This window comes from Procambarus clarkii, chromosome 40 (assembly GCF_040958095.1).
Source record: "Procambarus clarkii isolate CNS0578487 chromosome 40, FALCON_Pclarkii_2.0, whole genome shotgun sequence".
Classification (NCBI taxonomy): Eukaryota; Metazoa; Arthropoda; class Malacostraca; order Decapoda; family Cambaridae; genus Procambarus; species Procambarus clarkii.
In genome coordinates this window covers 2,985,502-3,001,234 of record NC_091189.1, presented here as the reverse complement: position 1 = coordinate 3,001,234, position 15,733 = coordinate 2,985,502, and the positions used below count along the sequence as shown (strand labels likewise).

General features: G+C 47.8%; 2 protein-coding genes across 7 annotated transcripts in view; one reads left to right on the top strand and one right to left on the bottom strand.

The window, feature by feature from the left end:
- Positions 1-15,733, top strand: part of Pgant5 (polypeptide N-acetylgalactosaminyltransferase 5) — a 648,526-nt gene that overhangs the window by 487,422 nt on the left and 145,371 nt on the right. Inside the window, exon 1 of one of the 6 annotated variants that reach the window (XM_069338610.1) lies at positions 5,995-6,013. The exons of the other annotated variants lie outside the window; for them this stretch is intronic. The gene's annotated coding sequence lies outside the window, so the exon portion shown is untranslated. Of the gene's footprint in view, positions 1-5,994; positions 6,014-15,733 lie in introns of those variants that run through there. 6 annotated transcript variants of the gene reach the window in all.
- Positions 11,535-12,230, bottom strand: LOC138372976 (uncharacterized). The gene has a single exon (XM_069339015.1). It carries the CDS (start codon positions 12,228-12,230, stop codon positions 11,535-11,537), a length of 696 nt encoding a protein of 231 aa, XP_069195116.1.

Genomic DNA, 15,733 nt, shown 5'->3' with positions numbered 1-15,733 from the left:
CTACTTGAAGGGCATGGTTTCCATAGTACGATTCTTTTCAAGAACTGGGGCTCATTCATTGATCATAACTGCAGGCGAGGGACGGGGTGTCCCTATCTAGGGACGACGGAAGGTGTCCTTATGTAGGGGACAGGGTGCCCCTATCTAAAGATTGGATGCCCCTATGTAGCGACGGGTAGCCCCTACCCATGGACGGGCCTGGCCCTATCTAGAGACGGGATGGTGACTTAGCAGACTCACTGGAAGTTCCTGGCTCCGTCAGAAAGGTGTCCCATCAGGGAGGTGGGAGAGACGCACCCCTGGAGGAGGTGGTCGGTCATCATACATCATACCGGCGTGTATAGAACACACACTCCATCACCACCCAGCCGGCCCTTACCAACGGTGCATGACCTAACTGGCGGTGTTCCTCTTGGTCACTTCCAATATCCTGCTCTCTCTCTCTCTCCCTTGTCGACTGATTGTGGTGAAGCCGCAGGCGAGAGTTGTGGTCAGTGTGAGCTGTACCAGATATTTAGGTTCTAAGCTGGCGTCCTCAGCTCTAAACCTGCATTATTCAACGTGATGATAGCCCACATAACGCGGATTAATTAATAGTCATACATTATGACGAATGGCTTCGGAGTACACGCAAGGGGTCAGGGAGGGGAACCGGGGCTTTAGACATTAATTACTTCGACATGTTAACGTCCTCGTGTTATCATGTCGAGTGCTTTATGTGAGGTTGTGTGAGTGAGCCGTGTGGTGATGACACGACGCTGTCCACAGGAACTATCATTAGAAGGGCTTTATGACACCCTGAACACCTTGTTGAGAGGCCACAGGTGGGGGGGGGGGAAGAGGGTGAGGGGAGCCGGCAGGTGGTGCCTGCAGGTGGTGCCTGCAGGTGGTGCCCTCTAGCAGTATGAGCTGTCATGTTGTATTCACCTAGTTGTGCATTGCGGGGGTTGAGCTCTGCTCTTTCGGCTCGCCTCTCAACTGTTAATCAACTGATTTTTTTTTTTCACACACACCCAGGAAGCAGCCCGTAGCAGCTGTCTAACTACCAAGTACCTATTTACTGCTAGGTAACAGGAGCATCAGGGTGAAAAAATAACTCTGCCCTTTTGTTTCTGCCATCGCCGGGGATCGAACCCGGACCCTAGGATTACGAGTCCAAGGCGCTATCCACTCAGCCACAGGCGCCTCTGGCCACAGGTTGAGCATGTGTATGTCTACTACTCTACTCTACGTTAATGGGAAAAGTCCGGATTTAGAAGATTTAGTGAGTAAACACTAAGACGCACTTGGAAAAGTTCTTGCAAGAAGTGCCGGACCAACCGGGCTGTGGTAGGTATGTGGGCCTGCCGACCGCTCCGAGCAACAGCCTGTTGGACCAAGTTATCACAAGTCTAGCTTGGCCTCAGGCCGGGCTCGGGAAGTAGAAGAAAGGAAATATTGCGGGAACAACCATAGACATCTTGAAGAGAAAACTAGATAGTTGTCTTCAAGGAGTGCCGGACCAACCAGGCCATGTATGGTATGATAGGGTGTATGGTATGAGAGGACCCTACACCCTCCAGCTGAGGAGAGTAGGCTGTGTTGAAGTTATGTCTTTTATGGTGCTACGGCCGAAGTATAAATAGAAAACTTGTTAATTCTCCCAAGATTTTGTGAGTAGAACTCACAAAATCCATTCCAGGTATACTCCAGGTATACTTCAGGTATACTTCAGGTATGAAGCACCAAGAGTCAACCTTATTATGGAAGGTACGTTCGGCCCTTTGGGGTCTGTGTCGTTAGTGATGTGTTTACGTACAGGAATCGTTCAGATGTAGGCTGTGTAGCGGTTTCCCGCCCTCCGTCCCGCGCCCTACCTGTCCTCCCCGACCTACCTGTCCTCCCCGACCTACCTGTCCTCCCCGACCTACCTGTCCTCCCCGGGCTCCCGGGGCTCACAGTGACGAATGACCAGGTGTAAGGCTGGGAAGGGAGGGCAACAGGTGTGAGATTGAGCATTTTCTGGGTCGCGTTGTGGAATTTGTCATGACAATATTTCTCCCACAGCTGGTGTGTGATGGGAGGTGTTGCTGACCTTGCTGGAGCCCCTCGCCTCAGTCTTGGACATGGTAGTAGCATATTACAGAGGGCATGGTAGCGGGGTGTATGGTAGAGGCATATCACAGAGGGCATGGTAACGGGGTGTATGGTAGTTGTATATGAGGGCATCGTACTGGGAGTTGTATTGTATTGCGAAGGCATTGTATATTATAGAACACACTGAAAAGCATCAAACAAATATCGACACTTCCAATGGGCACCGAAGAACGACATGATTTCCAATTTCATGTACGAGAGAGATAGTTGTGATACCCACCAACAACAGCCTTATTGATCGTCATCACAATAAAATCTTCATCGAGTTGCGGAGGTGCTATTTTATAATCCTATCACATGTAAACAGGAAGCAAATATACGGAGTGACGGTACATGAGGCAGCCTGCTAGTACAGACTGGATCGACAGCCGGCTGTGGCAGCCGGCTGTCGGGTCGTCGTGGAGTGGACCTAACGACTGTAGGGAAAAGCAGGTATTCAGCAGGAAGGAATTAGCCAGGAAAGTGTTCGATTGTTTGGTATGTATGGATAAAAACTGATGGTCTTAAAGTGTTGCATAAAAACCGGTTTCTTTTTGACAGATACATAAAAAGCCAGTTTATATACGACAGCTACATAAAACCGGTTTCGATATGATATTGATTGACTGTCGCCGCCGGAAGGCGGATAGTTTGTGCACCCCATATTCATCCTGTGAGCGGTAGCGCAAAAAGCATTACAAAGGGCACAAAAGGTCTTTATTAGACCTCAACTATTTATTGTTACATTAACAATTTCATCTATCCTTCACACCGTATAATTACAATGTCAGCTAGTTACAGAAAATGTTCAATTTCAAGAGTTATATATTTACTTGATTGCAAACTGTTTATCGCTAGTAGTGAGGAAAGGAAGTAAGAAATAATTAAGCTGCCTACTTCAGTGTTGTCAATAATTTAGAGTGTTACCTGTATTGCTGCCAGCCTGCATTGTGGATGCCCAGTTACTCTTATATTCCTTTGAATTGTGCTGCCATCGGGCTGATGAGCAATAACAGCACTTCCTGCCCTCCCTGTAGCTGTATTGAGTGATCCGTCAGTGTATATAGGTCCGTGTTATGTTGTTTTTAGTTTGTTTATTGTAAGTGTATTCTAGGGTTATTAGTATAATATATATAATATATATATAATATATATAATATATAATTAGCATAGTTACATAAAAACCGGTTTCTGCATGAGAGTTCCATTAGTAAAGGAGCATAACTGGATGTTATCATTTCATGTAATTTTATACACAGTAATATTATAATTTTGGGAATAAATTGTTGACTTGATACATGATAAAAACGTTTGCAGTTAAAAATTCAACAAGAAATTAGTTTCGAACCATCATGTTGTTGCTGTTTGCCGAAATGACTGTTGCCCTGACAGTTATTTTTGGTGTTGATAAATGGCTTGATTTTGTTGACAAAATTGCATTTAGTATTTGTATTCTGCCTTTTCGTTCTGTTTCTCTCGCTCTCTTGTTCTCTTCCTCTCTTGTTCTTTCTCTCTCACTCCATTTGGACTGGTTGATATAGCGACAACATCGCTTTTTGCAAGCCCGGCGTTCGATCCCCGATGGTTCAAGTGGTTTGGCACCATTCCTCTCCTCGGGTCCTATCCCAGCTCCTTGTCCTCACACCCTTCTATGTGCTGTGTAGTTGTAATAGCTTAGTGCGTTCTCCTGATAATTATATTTCCTCCCTACCTTCTCTTTCTCTCTCTCTCTCTCTCTCTCTCTCTCTCTCTCTCTCTCTCTCTCTCTCTCTCTCTCTCTCTCTCTCTCTCTCTCTCTCTGAGTGTGGGCCTAGACCAGACGGTCTCCTGTATACAGTTCTTCCAGTATAAACCAAATGGAAAGTAAGTCAAGAGTCAGGGTGATAAGATTGCTAGTTTCACTTCCGGGCGATGAATTGTGCTGAGGCTGTGAGGATCGCCTTCTTCTTCCTCCTCCTTCTCCTCCCTCTTCCATCTTCCTTCCTCCTCCTTCCTTCATCCTTCTCTCCATCTTTTCCACCTCCTTTTAATCCCTTAATTCCCTGTGTTCTCTCATGATCCCCTCTCTTCAAATGGCTATCTTCTGTCGCTGCTTTCTCCCATTACTCTGTCCCCTTTTTATAGACTGGATTTCTAGAGGTTCTTCTGTTGTTCTCACATTCCTCTCTTTCTCTTCTCTGTGTTGTTCCGCCCATCGCTTGATCTGTGGCGTGACCCCTGTTGCAGCCCCTGCAGGGGTCTGCCTCCTGAACAATGAGGACTGAAGATGGTGTTAAGAGTGACGGGTGGTCCAGCGTGAGTGTCTGAGGCTGAGGGCAGCATGGGAGGCTGCACACGAAGGCGCTCCTTGAGGCACTGGCGTACTGCGCCCTCGTTATTGCTAGCGGCAGGCAGTAACGTATAGATATTGCTGGTGTAGTTACTCAGAGGCATCGTGTGTGCTGATGCAGCAGTGGTTGGTGTGGGGTGGGAGTGGTTGAGGCAGGGCCTGGTTGGGGCTGGGGGGTGTTGGGGACAAAGGTCAGATCCCGCCAAACAGACACCGAAACTACGACGTTGGTACAACGTTCGAACAAGTTTTAACACCCCCTAACCAGTTATAACAACTAATATAGCAAGTTGTAACAAAGTTCTAATACGTCATAAACACGTTAAGCCAAGATGTAACAACTTTATTACAAGTTGTAACAAGTGGAAAATAGAGACAGTTTCGGTTTGTGTTTCCAGGGAATATGACTGTCGCGTCATCATAGCTGTTAGTGAGGTCAGTCACCTCGCTGGTGCAGCCACGAATACATTTTGTCAATCATTTAACCAACCAACCGGATACGTTAAGTAGCTTGTCGTTCATAGCACCCCAGTACTGGCACTCTGGCCCTCATACTGCGGCTCTTCTGGTAGGCACTCTTTCCCCCCCCTCCCGGGCTTAACATGTTCTGCTAATAATTGCCTTGTTGCCTTGTTAGCTTGGTTCAGGGCCCACCTTTGGCACACAGTGTGATGAACGCCTGGGATATTTGGCACTTTGTAAGTGGCGAATGTCCCAACTTATTCTGGAACTGATCAACACTCCGATCAGTGGAACTAGTGGGTGCCCCTGTTGTGTGGCACTAGTCGTGGGTGCCCTTGTTGTGTGGCACTTGTCGTGGGTGCCACTGTTGTGTGGCACAGGCCGTAGCAAGCTCTACAGTCCCAGGCGACAATGTAACTGAGGCGTTAACGACTGGACGGGCTGGTAGCGAGAAGCAATAAAGAAGGCACTGCGGGTCTCGGTGTCACCGCTGGCTCCTGTATTGCCTGGCGCGGCCGCGGCAGTAAAGATTTGATGGGCGGCGGGGCGTGTATCGCGCCACCCACAACAGCTGTAATGTGCCCGGTCTTGTGGTGGGCCACAGACCTCTCACAGTACCGGGGATATTTTATAACACGAGGCCGCCCACTACCACCAGTTCCGCCCGCACGGCGTTGCCATCACCACTACCACCACTACACGCCCACGACCACTACCACCACTGCACGCCCACTACCAGTATTCCCTCTGGTTCTCTTAGACGCGCTCGCACAAGCGGCTTGGTGATTGGATAGGAAAAATGTTATATTTCCTGATCACCCACTGTGGATTCTGGGAAGCAATTGTCTTGCTTTTTTATGTGTGTGTGTGTGTGTGTGTGTGTGCGTGCGTGCTGTGCGCGCGCGTGCGTGTCTTGACGCCACCATTTGTCAACTAATTAATTCTTGCTAACCGGTGTTCTCCTTGTCTCTTCCGCAGGTGAGTTCCTCCTCGCAGTTAGCGAGCCACATCCCCCCCCGAGGGCCACTCCCCCAGGGCCACATCCCCAGGGCCACTCCCCGAGGGCCACTCCCCCAGGGCCACACCCCAGGGCCACTCCCCCAGCAGGTAAGCGGTGCGTGATAGACTGGCTAGTAATAAAAGCCTAATTTATTGCTCTGCACAAAAAAAAAGCAGACAAGAAAGTTGATATGACAAATAAGCTTGTCAGCTGGCGCTTGCTGCTTGACCAGACGCTGTCAAGCTTCTCCTTGTCATGAGGCGCCTCACCATAGTAGAAAAACAGCATGTCAAGGATTTGGGAATAATGATGTCCGACGATCTAACGTTTAGGGAGCATAACCAAGCAAATATTGCGTCAGCCAGAAAAATGATCGGATGGATTACGAGAACTTTCAAATCCAGGGATCCCATCACAATGGTTGTACTCTTCAAGTCACTTGTGTGGTCCCGGCTTGAGTACTGCTCAGTACTCACTTCTTCCCTTCAGAGCAGGAGAGATTGCTGAAATAGAGGGAAGATACTGGAGGGCCAGGTCCCAGATCTACACAGTAAAATAACAACGTACTGGAGTGAACGATATGGAAGCAAATGCAGAATAGAACCAGTGAAGAGCAGAGGTGCCATAGGCACAATCAGAAAACACTGTATAAACATCAGAGGTCCACGGTTGTTCAACATCCTCCCAGCGAACATAAGAAATATTGCCGGAACAACCGTGGATATCTTCAAGAGGAAAATAGGATAGTTTTCTAAAAGAAGTGTCGGACCAACCAGGCTGTGGTGTGTATGTGGGACCTGCGGGCCGCTCCAAGCAACAGCCTGGTGGACCAAGGTCTCACAAGTCAAGCCTGGCCTCGGGCCGGGCTTGGGGAGTAGAACTCCCAGAACCTCATCAACCAGGTATCAAGCAGGGGAGAAGAACCACTCCAGGTTTATCAACTGGAAACTTTATTTTGTCTAGTACGAAAAGTCGCCTGAATATGTGTGATGCAATTTAAATAAAGGGTTTTCATGGTTACAGAAGTGAGTAAAAATGTCTGAATAACTTAACAGTAATTAAGCAGGTTAAAATTTGCAGTAAAGTTAGAGCAGGATACTTGCAGACATGGCCTGGGCGCGCCCGCACGCCTGCACACAGTACCATAACAGGAACACCCGCGTGGTACAACGGTATCAGAAGCGCCGCCAGCCATGTATCTTGGTTCGACTCCCACCCAGTGAGAATTGAACAATGCAACGAGGTCCATTTGGGTTGCTTGCATGCAACGAGCTTCGCAGAATTCCAAACCAATCCCATTTGACTCGGTTGTCTCACTGAATGCTTCGAGTGTGGCAATGTCTCTCTTGCAGTATTGTAGTCTTATTTAAAACTCAGTATTGCTGTCCTCTTGAGAATATGCTTCGGTTTCTGGAGCTATAATTGTGGTTGTAGAATACCAGGAAACCATTATGCAAACTGTGCAAGTAAGACCAGCCTGTGTTGGCTTACGAGTGCCAATGGTGAGCTGGCAATGGTGAGGTGGTGGTGATAATGGGGCTCTCTGGAACGGCGACTTGTGCGCGGTGATTATGGTGATCTAGGAAGGTAGTTGGCGGTTATTGAGTGTTTACTGTATCACGTGTTTGGTTCTCGTCCTCCGCTATCACCATCACCACCAACACGCACACCATCATCACCATCCTCAGAGTACCAATGCCGCCAATGTTTCATCACAATCACTAACACAATAGTAATCCACTCCATCACCACCAACACCATCAGCACTACCTGTATGAACACCACCATCATCACCATCTCCAGCAACACCACCACCATCTCCAGCAACACCACCACCATCATCACTACCACCACCATCATCACCACCAACACCACCACCATCACCACCACCACCACCACCACCACCACCACCACCAACACCACCACCAACACCACCACCACCACCACCAACACCACCACCAACACCACCACCACCACCATCATCACCATCATCACCAACACCACCACCACCATCATCACCAACACCACCACCACCAACACCACCATCACCACCACCACCACCACCACCATCACCATCACCAACACCACCATCACCACCATCTCCACCACCCCCACCACCACCATCACCACCACCACCACCAAACAGCCAGCGATAATCACTAGCCATAATTACGAAGCACACCCGTTGAACTTAGGCCAAGAATTGCCCGTCTCAGCCCTCCACAATGCCTGCCGCTGAAGTCGTCAAAGAGAGTCCTACAATTTTGCGAGAGCGTTTCTTGCTGGAGATACAGACTTTGGATTAGTTAGCCCCAAATTGGGTGGAGTTACCGTGAGCCCTCGATGAGGCGGGGTCTGTGAGGGGGTGGGGGAGGCTGTTGGAGTTAGAACCAGTCAGGAAATGACCTTAAAGACCCGATAACGGAACCACTTTGGGTGTTATACTGCTGCAGTTGTTGTTCAGTTCGTATCTTGCCCTGTAATTCAGTCATAATTATTTAATTGCCTTATTATGTGTTTGATTATGTTAGTACAAGATGTGTTAAAACTAATTTTTGGTGGTAATAAATAAACTCATTTTATGGGGGAATGTTTCTTACAGTTATTTATTCTCTTTTGACGCGGTTCTTTGTCGCCATATCTGGCACTAGCTGTTTGTAATGATTTAATAATCTCCATATTTGTCTGTGTTCAATAAGGCTTTCACCCTCGTAATTATGGTTGTTTGGTTGAAGTGTAATTGAACTACAATAATGATTGAACTACAAGTGTGATTGAACTACAAGTATGATGAACCTGTATGAAGCCTGTATGTACGAGGGAAGGATACAGGGGAGCCGGTGGCTGAGCGGACAGAACACTGGACGCGTGATCCTGTGGTCCTGGGTTCGATCTCGAACGCCGGCGAGAAACGATGGGCAGAGTTTCTTTCACCCTGATGCTCCTGTTACCTAGCAGTAAAATAGGTACCTTGGGAGTTAGTCAGCTGTCACGGGCTGCTTCCTTTGGTTTGAGGCCTGGTCGAGGAACGGGCCACGGGGACACTAATGCCCCGAAATCATCTCAAGATAACTTCAAGAAGAAGAAGATGATTGAATTTACAGTTAACGTATTTACAAACGATTGAGGAAACGTTTAACGAATACTCCCGGATATCCTCTACCAGTTGTACCGTGTAACGAACTTCTCGTTTGTTCCCGGGTTGTAAGTGTTCTGCTTGCTTACTCCTCGAAAGTATAGAAAATGGCTATTGTCTCCCCTCAACCTTTGCTTTGACCTTTGCCTCAGACGGAAGACGTCTTGAAGGTGCCTGAAGGCTGCCGACATGAAACAATGCGTCACAGCTCTAGATAAGGAGTCAGCAGCCACAGTGAGGCGTGAGGAGCTACAGTGTGGTGTGGGGCAGCCACAATGAGGTGTGGGTAGCTACAGTGTGGTGTGGGGCAGCCACAATGAGGCGTGGGTAGCTACAGTGTGGTGTGGGGCAGCCACAGTGAAGCGTGGGCAGCCATAGTGAGCTGTGGGGATTACTGTGAGGCGTGGGCAGCCAGTGTGGTGTGGGGCAGCCACAGTGAAGCGTGAGCAGCCATAGTGAGGTGTGGGGATTACAGTGAGGCGTGGGCAGCCACAGTAAGAGGGGTGTACTGTAGTGGCAGATATGGAAGGAAATGGAGAGTAGGCACGTATGTGAGGCCCTCCTCCCGGCTGCCATTGTGGCCCCAGCATCGTTACTTATCTGTAGTAAACAGTCAGGCTCCCTAGATCCCCTGAGAGACGATGTTTATATAGTGCGGGAATATTAAACTTATTAATGGGTTTATTTCGTATAGTGTGTTGCATATTTATTGGTAACATTAAATGGAAGGTAATGCTTTTACCGGGAGGCTCTTGAGAGTTAATGGTTATATTAATATCTTAAGTGTTTGCTGCTGCCGCTAGGGACGCCAGGGGCGTGTTTCACCCACCTGTGGTGTCTGCTGCTGCTGCTGCTGCTGCTGCTGTTACTGATGCTGCTGCTGCTGCTGCTGTTACTGATGCTGCTGCTGCTGTTACTGATGCTGCTGCTGCTGCTGCTGCTGCTGCTGCCGCTAGGGACGCCAGGGGCGTGTTTCACCCACCTGTGGTGTCTGCTGCTGCTGCTGCTACTGATGCTGCTGCTGTTACTGATGCTGCTGCTGCTGCTGTTACTGATGCTGCTGCTGCTGTTACTGATGCTGCTGCTGCTGCTGCTGTTACTGATGCTGCTGCTGCTGCTGCTGTTACTGATGCTGCTGCTGCTGCTGTTGTTACTGATGCTGCTGTTGCTGCTGCTGCTGCTGTTACTGATACTGCTGTTGCTGCTGCTGCTGTTACTGATACTGCTGTTGCTGTTGCTGCTGTTACTGATGCTGCTGTTGCTTCTCCGGTGTCTAACATGCTACTGCTGCTTCTTTTTTAATTGGAACGCTTGTTTTGCTTGTGTTGCTGTTGCTTGTATCAGCAACATCCAAGTTGCTGAAGATGTGAAGTCTGGCTGAAGATGAAGATATGAAGATAAGTTTCAGCTTTTATGCTACGGAAAAAATGAAAATATAAAAGCAGAAACCACGTACAAAACTCAGGCAAATCATAACATAGAACGAAAAAGCAATGTAAAGGATCTGGGTGTACTCATGTCGGAAGACCTTACCTTTAAAGAACACAATAAAGTAGCCGTTACAACTGCAAGAAAAATGACAGGTTGGATAACAAGAACGTTTCACACTAGAGATGCTATACCGATGTTGATACTTTTCAAGACGTTAGTGCTCTTTAGAGTGGAATACTGCTGCACAATGACAGCCCCTTTCAAAGCTGGAGAAATTGCTGAGCTGGAGAGCGTGCGGAGATCCTTTACTGCTAGAATCCATTCAGTAAAACATCTAAACTATTGGGACCGACTAAAATGCCTAAATCTGTACTCCCTTGAGCGCAGGCGGGAGAGATACATAATAATTTACACTAGGAAAATATTAGAGGGGCTGGTCCAAACCTGCACACAGAAATAACATCACATGAGACCAGGAGGCATGACAGGATGTGCAGAATACCCCCGTTGAAGAGCAGAGGTGCAACAGGTACTCTGAGAGAGAACTATCAACATCAGAGGACCGAGACTGTTCAACACGCTTCCACTACACATAAGGGACATTACTGGCACACCCCTCACAGTGTTCAAGAGAGAACTTGATAAACATCTCCAAAGAATACCTGATCAACCAGGCTGTGACTCATACGTCAGGCTGCGAGCAGCCGCGTCCAACAGCCTGGTTGACCAGTCCAGCAACGAGGTCGACGACCGGGCCTCCTAACCGGGACGCTAAGCCCCTGAAACACCGCAAGGTAACCTCAAGGCAAAGCCCCGTCCCCCAGTCCATTTCCCTTGCAAAGTTTGGTGCGGCTAACCCCGAGCGTCTGGCTTCCATCTTTATACAGACAAACGCTTCATGCAGGTCGGCGTTCAATCCCCGACCATTGAAGTGATTGGGCACCATTCCTTTCCCCTTCCGTCCCATCCCAAATCCTTATCGTGACCCCTTCCACGTGCTATATAGTCGTAATGACTTAGAGCTTTCTCCTTGTAATTCTTCCCCTCCGACCTGTGTGTGATTATTTACGGTTTGAGTCTGCCATGATGAGTCTGCCATGATGAGTCTCCCGTGATGGGTCTGCCATGATGAGTCTCCCGTGATGGGTCTCCCGTGATGGGTCTGCCATGATGAGTCTCCCGTGATGGGTCTCCCGTGATGGGTCTGCCATGATGAGTCTCCCGTGATGGGTCTCCCGTGATGGGTCTGCCATAATGAGTCTCCCATGATGAGTCTGCCATGATGAGTCTCCCGTGATGGGTCTGCCATGATGAGTCTCCCGTGATGGGTCTCCCGTGATGGGTCTGCCATGATGAGTCTCCCGTGATGGGTCTGCCATGATGAGTCTCTCGTGATGGGTCTCCCGTGATGGGTCTGCCATGATGAGTCTCTCGTGATGGGTCTCCCGTGATGGGTGTGCCATGATGAGTCTCCCGTGATGGGTGTGCCATGATGGGTCTCCCGTGATGGGTCTGCCATGATGAGTCTCCCGTGATGGGTCTGCCATGATGAGTCTCCCGTGATGGGTCTGCCATGATGAGTCTCCCGTGATGGGTGTGCCATGATGGGTCTCCCGTGATGGGTCTGCCATGATGAGTCTCCCGTGATGGGTCTGCCATGATGAGTCTCCCGTGATGGGTGTGCCATGATGGGTCTCCCGTGATGGGTCTCCCGTGATGGGTCTGCCATGATGAGTCTCCCGTGATGGGTCTGCCATGATGAGTCTCCCATCAATTGTTTAGAAACGTTTTGTGAAATCCGATTGTTTTGTGGATAGTATTTCAGAATATTAATAAGGTATTCTTAATCCTAATATAATCTCATTTGCTGAGTTTAGTAATTCTGTGCAACCATGTTCCTTCTCTGTGTGAACCTTCTCCACTTGAACTGTTTACTCCATCACATCTGTGTTATAGTGTGGTGTCCAGACTTCACTGTGGGTGTCCAGACTTCACTGTGGGTGTCCAGACTTCACTGTGGGTGTCCAGACTTCACTGTGGTGTCTAGACTTCACTGTGGGTGTCCAGACTTCACTGTGGTGTCTAGACTTCACTGTGGGTGTCCAGACTTCACTGTGGGTGTCCAGACTTCACTATGGGGTCCAGACTTCACCGTGGTGTCCAGACTTCACCGTGGTGTCCAGACATCACTATCCATGCAGTCTCTAATAGGAATTTCTGTGAATGCCCCAAACATTGTATTGTATTGTGCCAGGAGGAGGCCATTTATGAACGAACCTTTGTTTCTCGTTAACCTGAGGCTTTGTATGTTGGCAAATATAATCACATTTGGATTCCGTGTTGTTTCTGGGAGGTTTTGGCGGGTCTGTTACATTTGTATCTCGATCCAGGGCATGCATTGGTTATTGTAATTGATTCGGGCCAATATTGGTAGTTGCTCTTGTGTCGTAGAGGTTTGTTGGGGGTGGAATAGTAGTTGACTGGTGTGTATATGTGTGTGTGTGTTTTTATTGTTTCAATACTGGGCCGCTCCAAGCAACGGCCTGGTGGACCAAGCTCTCACAAGTCAAGCTTGGCCTCGGGCCGGGCTTGGGGAGTAGAAGAACTACCAGAACTCCATCAACCAGGTATCAACAAGGTGTGTATTTCATCTTTTCCTCCCCCAAATCTGCTTCTTACTAGGGCAAAAAAAATTGTTTTAAATAGCCATTTAACTGTTTTTCATTCAGTCAATAGCTGGCTGGCACTCTGGCTTTCACAAGATCTGGTCAGCAATTCCTCTCGTCAAGTGAGGAATTCACATTTCTGGGTGAAGGTACCAACAACTTTTACCAAAAATCGATTTTCTTTAATGAGCATATTTAGGTAGTTTTTAGGATATTGCATTCAATGTGACTATCTCCGCATTCTCCTCTAGTATAATATTTATATATATTTGCTTTTCTGGTCAATTCTCTGTTGAATATCTAACTTTGTTTACTGGCGAAGCCCAGGGGCTAGATTCACGAAGCAGTTACGCATGCACTTACGAACGTGTACATCATTCCTCATAAATTAGAGGAGAAGCGTCACGAGGATGACATAGCCTCCAAAGATGAGGAGCCTAAGCTGTAAGCTGCTCCGTAGCCACGTCAGGAGAAGGAGGATGACTGTGGACGACTGGGTGATACGGCTACACAACAGGGCAAGCCACACTCTGAATGATAAGGAAGTATGGAGAGAATGATGATCTACGAACTAATGATTGCACGAAGTGTTTTGACGATGTAACTTGATCTGTAAAAGAGCTAAGATCTCTCACCAGACGAACAAAAGGAAACAAGTGAGTGTGTGTGGAGGAAGCTTCAGTGCCAGACACTAGAGGAGGCAGCGGAACTATTGTGCAGTTCCCTTGGTATTGTAATTAACCCCTTTTGTAATGTAATTACAAGAACCGCTGTACAACCTACCCTTATCACTAGTAACAAACACGTTACTTGTGTTTACAAGTTACTGACCTCCTGTAACAAGTTACAGCAAGTAACAGACCTCCTGTAACAAGTTACTGACCTGTAACAAGTTACAACTCGAAGCATGAGTTGTTCTTTAATCAGCTTCTAGAGTTGGAAAGGGGAACAATATTGTAGACAGAGGGTGGTCTTCCTTGGTACAGATAAACATTATACAGTTACAGTTTTGGTAATCCATTTGGAGGGATGCTGACCTTCAAGAAAGAAGTCTTGGAGGGCGTCTCAGGAGGAGTTGGCGTGGGTACCTAAGCATCTTGATACAAACTTAAGCATTGATTTCAATGATGCGATATTTATCGAGAGGGGAAAACGAAAATGTCCGAAGATGTTTAATAAAACAAAAATATGCAAATTCGGGAATTAAGATGCTTACAGTGACCCCTGGGGAATAAATCCCTTAGTTAATTATGCAACGTTGAGATCTGTTGTGAGGAGGAAGCCTATTGCAGTGGACTAACATACTGAATTTTCTGCTTATAGGATTAATACAACTTGTTGTTCTTATATCTTGAGGTTATCTTGAGATCATTTCGGGGCTTTTTAGTGTCCCCGCGGCCCGGTCCTCGACCAGGCCTCCACTCCCAGGAAGCAGCCCGTCACAGCTGACTAACACCCAGGTACCTATTTTACTGCTAGGTAACAGGGGCATAGGGTGAAAGAAACTCTGCCCAATGTTTCTCGCCGGCGCCTGGAATCGAACCCAGGACCACAGGATCACACATCCAGCGTGCTGTCCGCTCGGCCGACCGGCTCCCCTCTATATAAGCCTATTGTATATTTACGTCTCTTGCCCATTTGTACACAACGGTATACAACAATTCAGCAGGTGCACAGTGGAATTACAAGAACAATACAGTGGAATCGAATCCGCATCAGGAGGACTCTAGAGATGAGCGTTCGATCCTATCGTTATGGCCCGAATATTTTCTCAATGCTACAAGTACTTCCAGAGTCATGATGGACTTGAGACGCCAAGGGACTCGGTACCCACGCCACTGTTCCTTTGCAAAACAAATGTATAAATGGAAATGAAATTAAAGACTTGAGAATGAGCGGTTCTCCCCGCGCGCTCAGCCAAGAGCTCCAAGCCTCTTCTCGCCTCAAGAAGAAAAATGGAGCAAGTCTCAAGTCGCCGCCGAGACGCGGGGAAAAAAAAAATTCCACGGGAAACATTTTCTCCGGAGCTGGCGTGCCTCCATCAGTCGAATTTAGTAAATTAAGAAGCATTATCCGACACGTCTTGAAGAGCCGGGAGGGATAAAAACGTATATACATGTGAGCAGCTCCTGGGAAGATGATAGAGAACGGGGGAAAAGAAAAGGGAAAGAAAAGGTTAGAAATGTAACGAACACAAAAATAAAGAGCCGAGACGAAATAGAGATTGATGCTACGTTCGCGTGTAGAAAGTATGACAGGAAAGATAAATGACCGACAGCTAAGGAAAGTGAATAATATTAAGAGAAAGCGCTTAATGGGAAAAATATAGATATTGTTTACACCACTAGACGGCCAGAGTGGTGTTATCCTGAAGTACCTGGCAACTGACGGTAGATATTGTTTACAGCACTAGACGGCCGGAGTGGTGTTATCCTGAAGTACCTGGCAACTGACGGTAGATATTGTTTACAGCACTAGACGGCCGGTGTGGTGTTATCCTGAAGTACCTGGCAACTGACGGTAGATATTGTTTACACCACTAGACGGCCGGAGTGGTGTTATCCTGAAGTACCTGGCAACTGACGGTAGATATT

Bases quoted from the DNA above. Each gene is read 5' to 3' on its own strand.
- LOC138372976 (XM_069339015.1), bottom strand. From the start codon at position 12,230: ATGGCAGACCCATCACGGGAGACTCATCATGGCAGACCCATCACGGGA.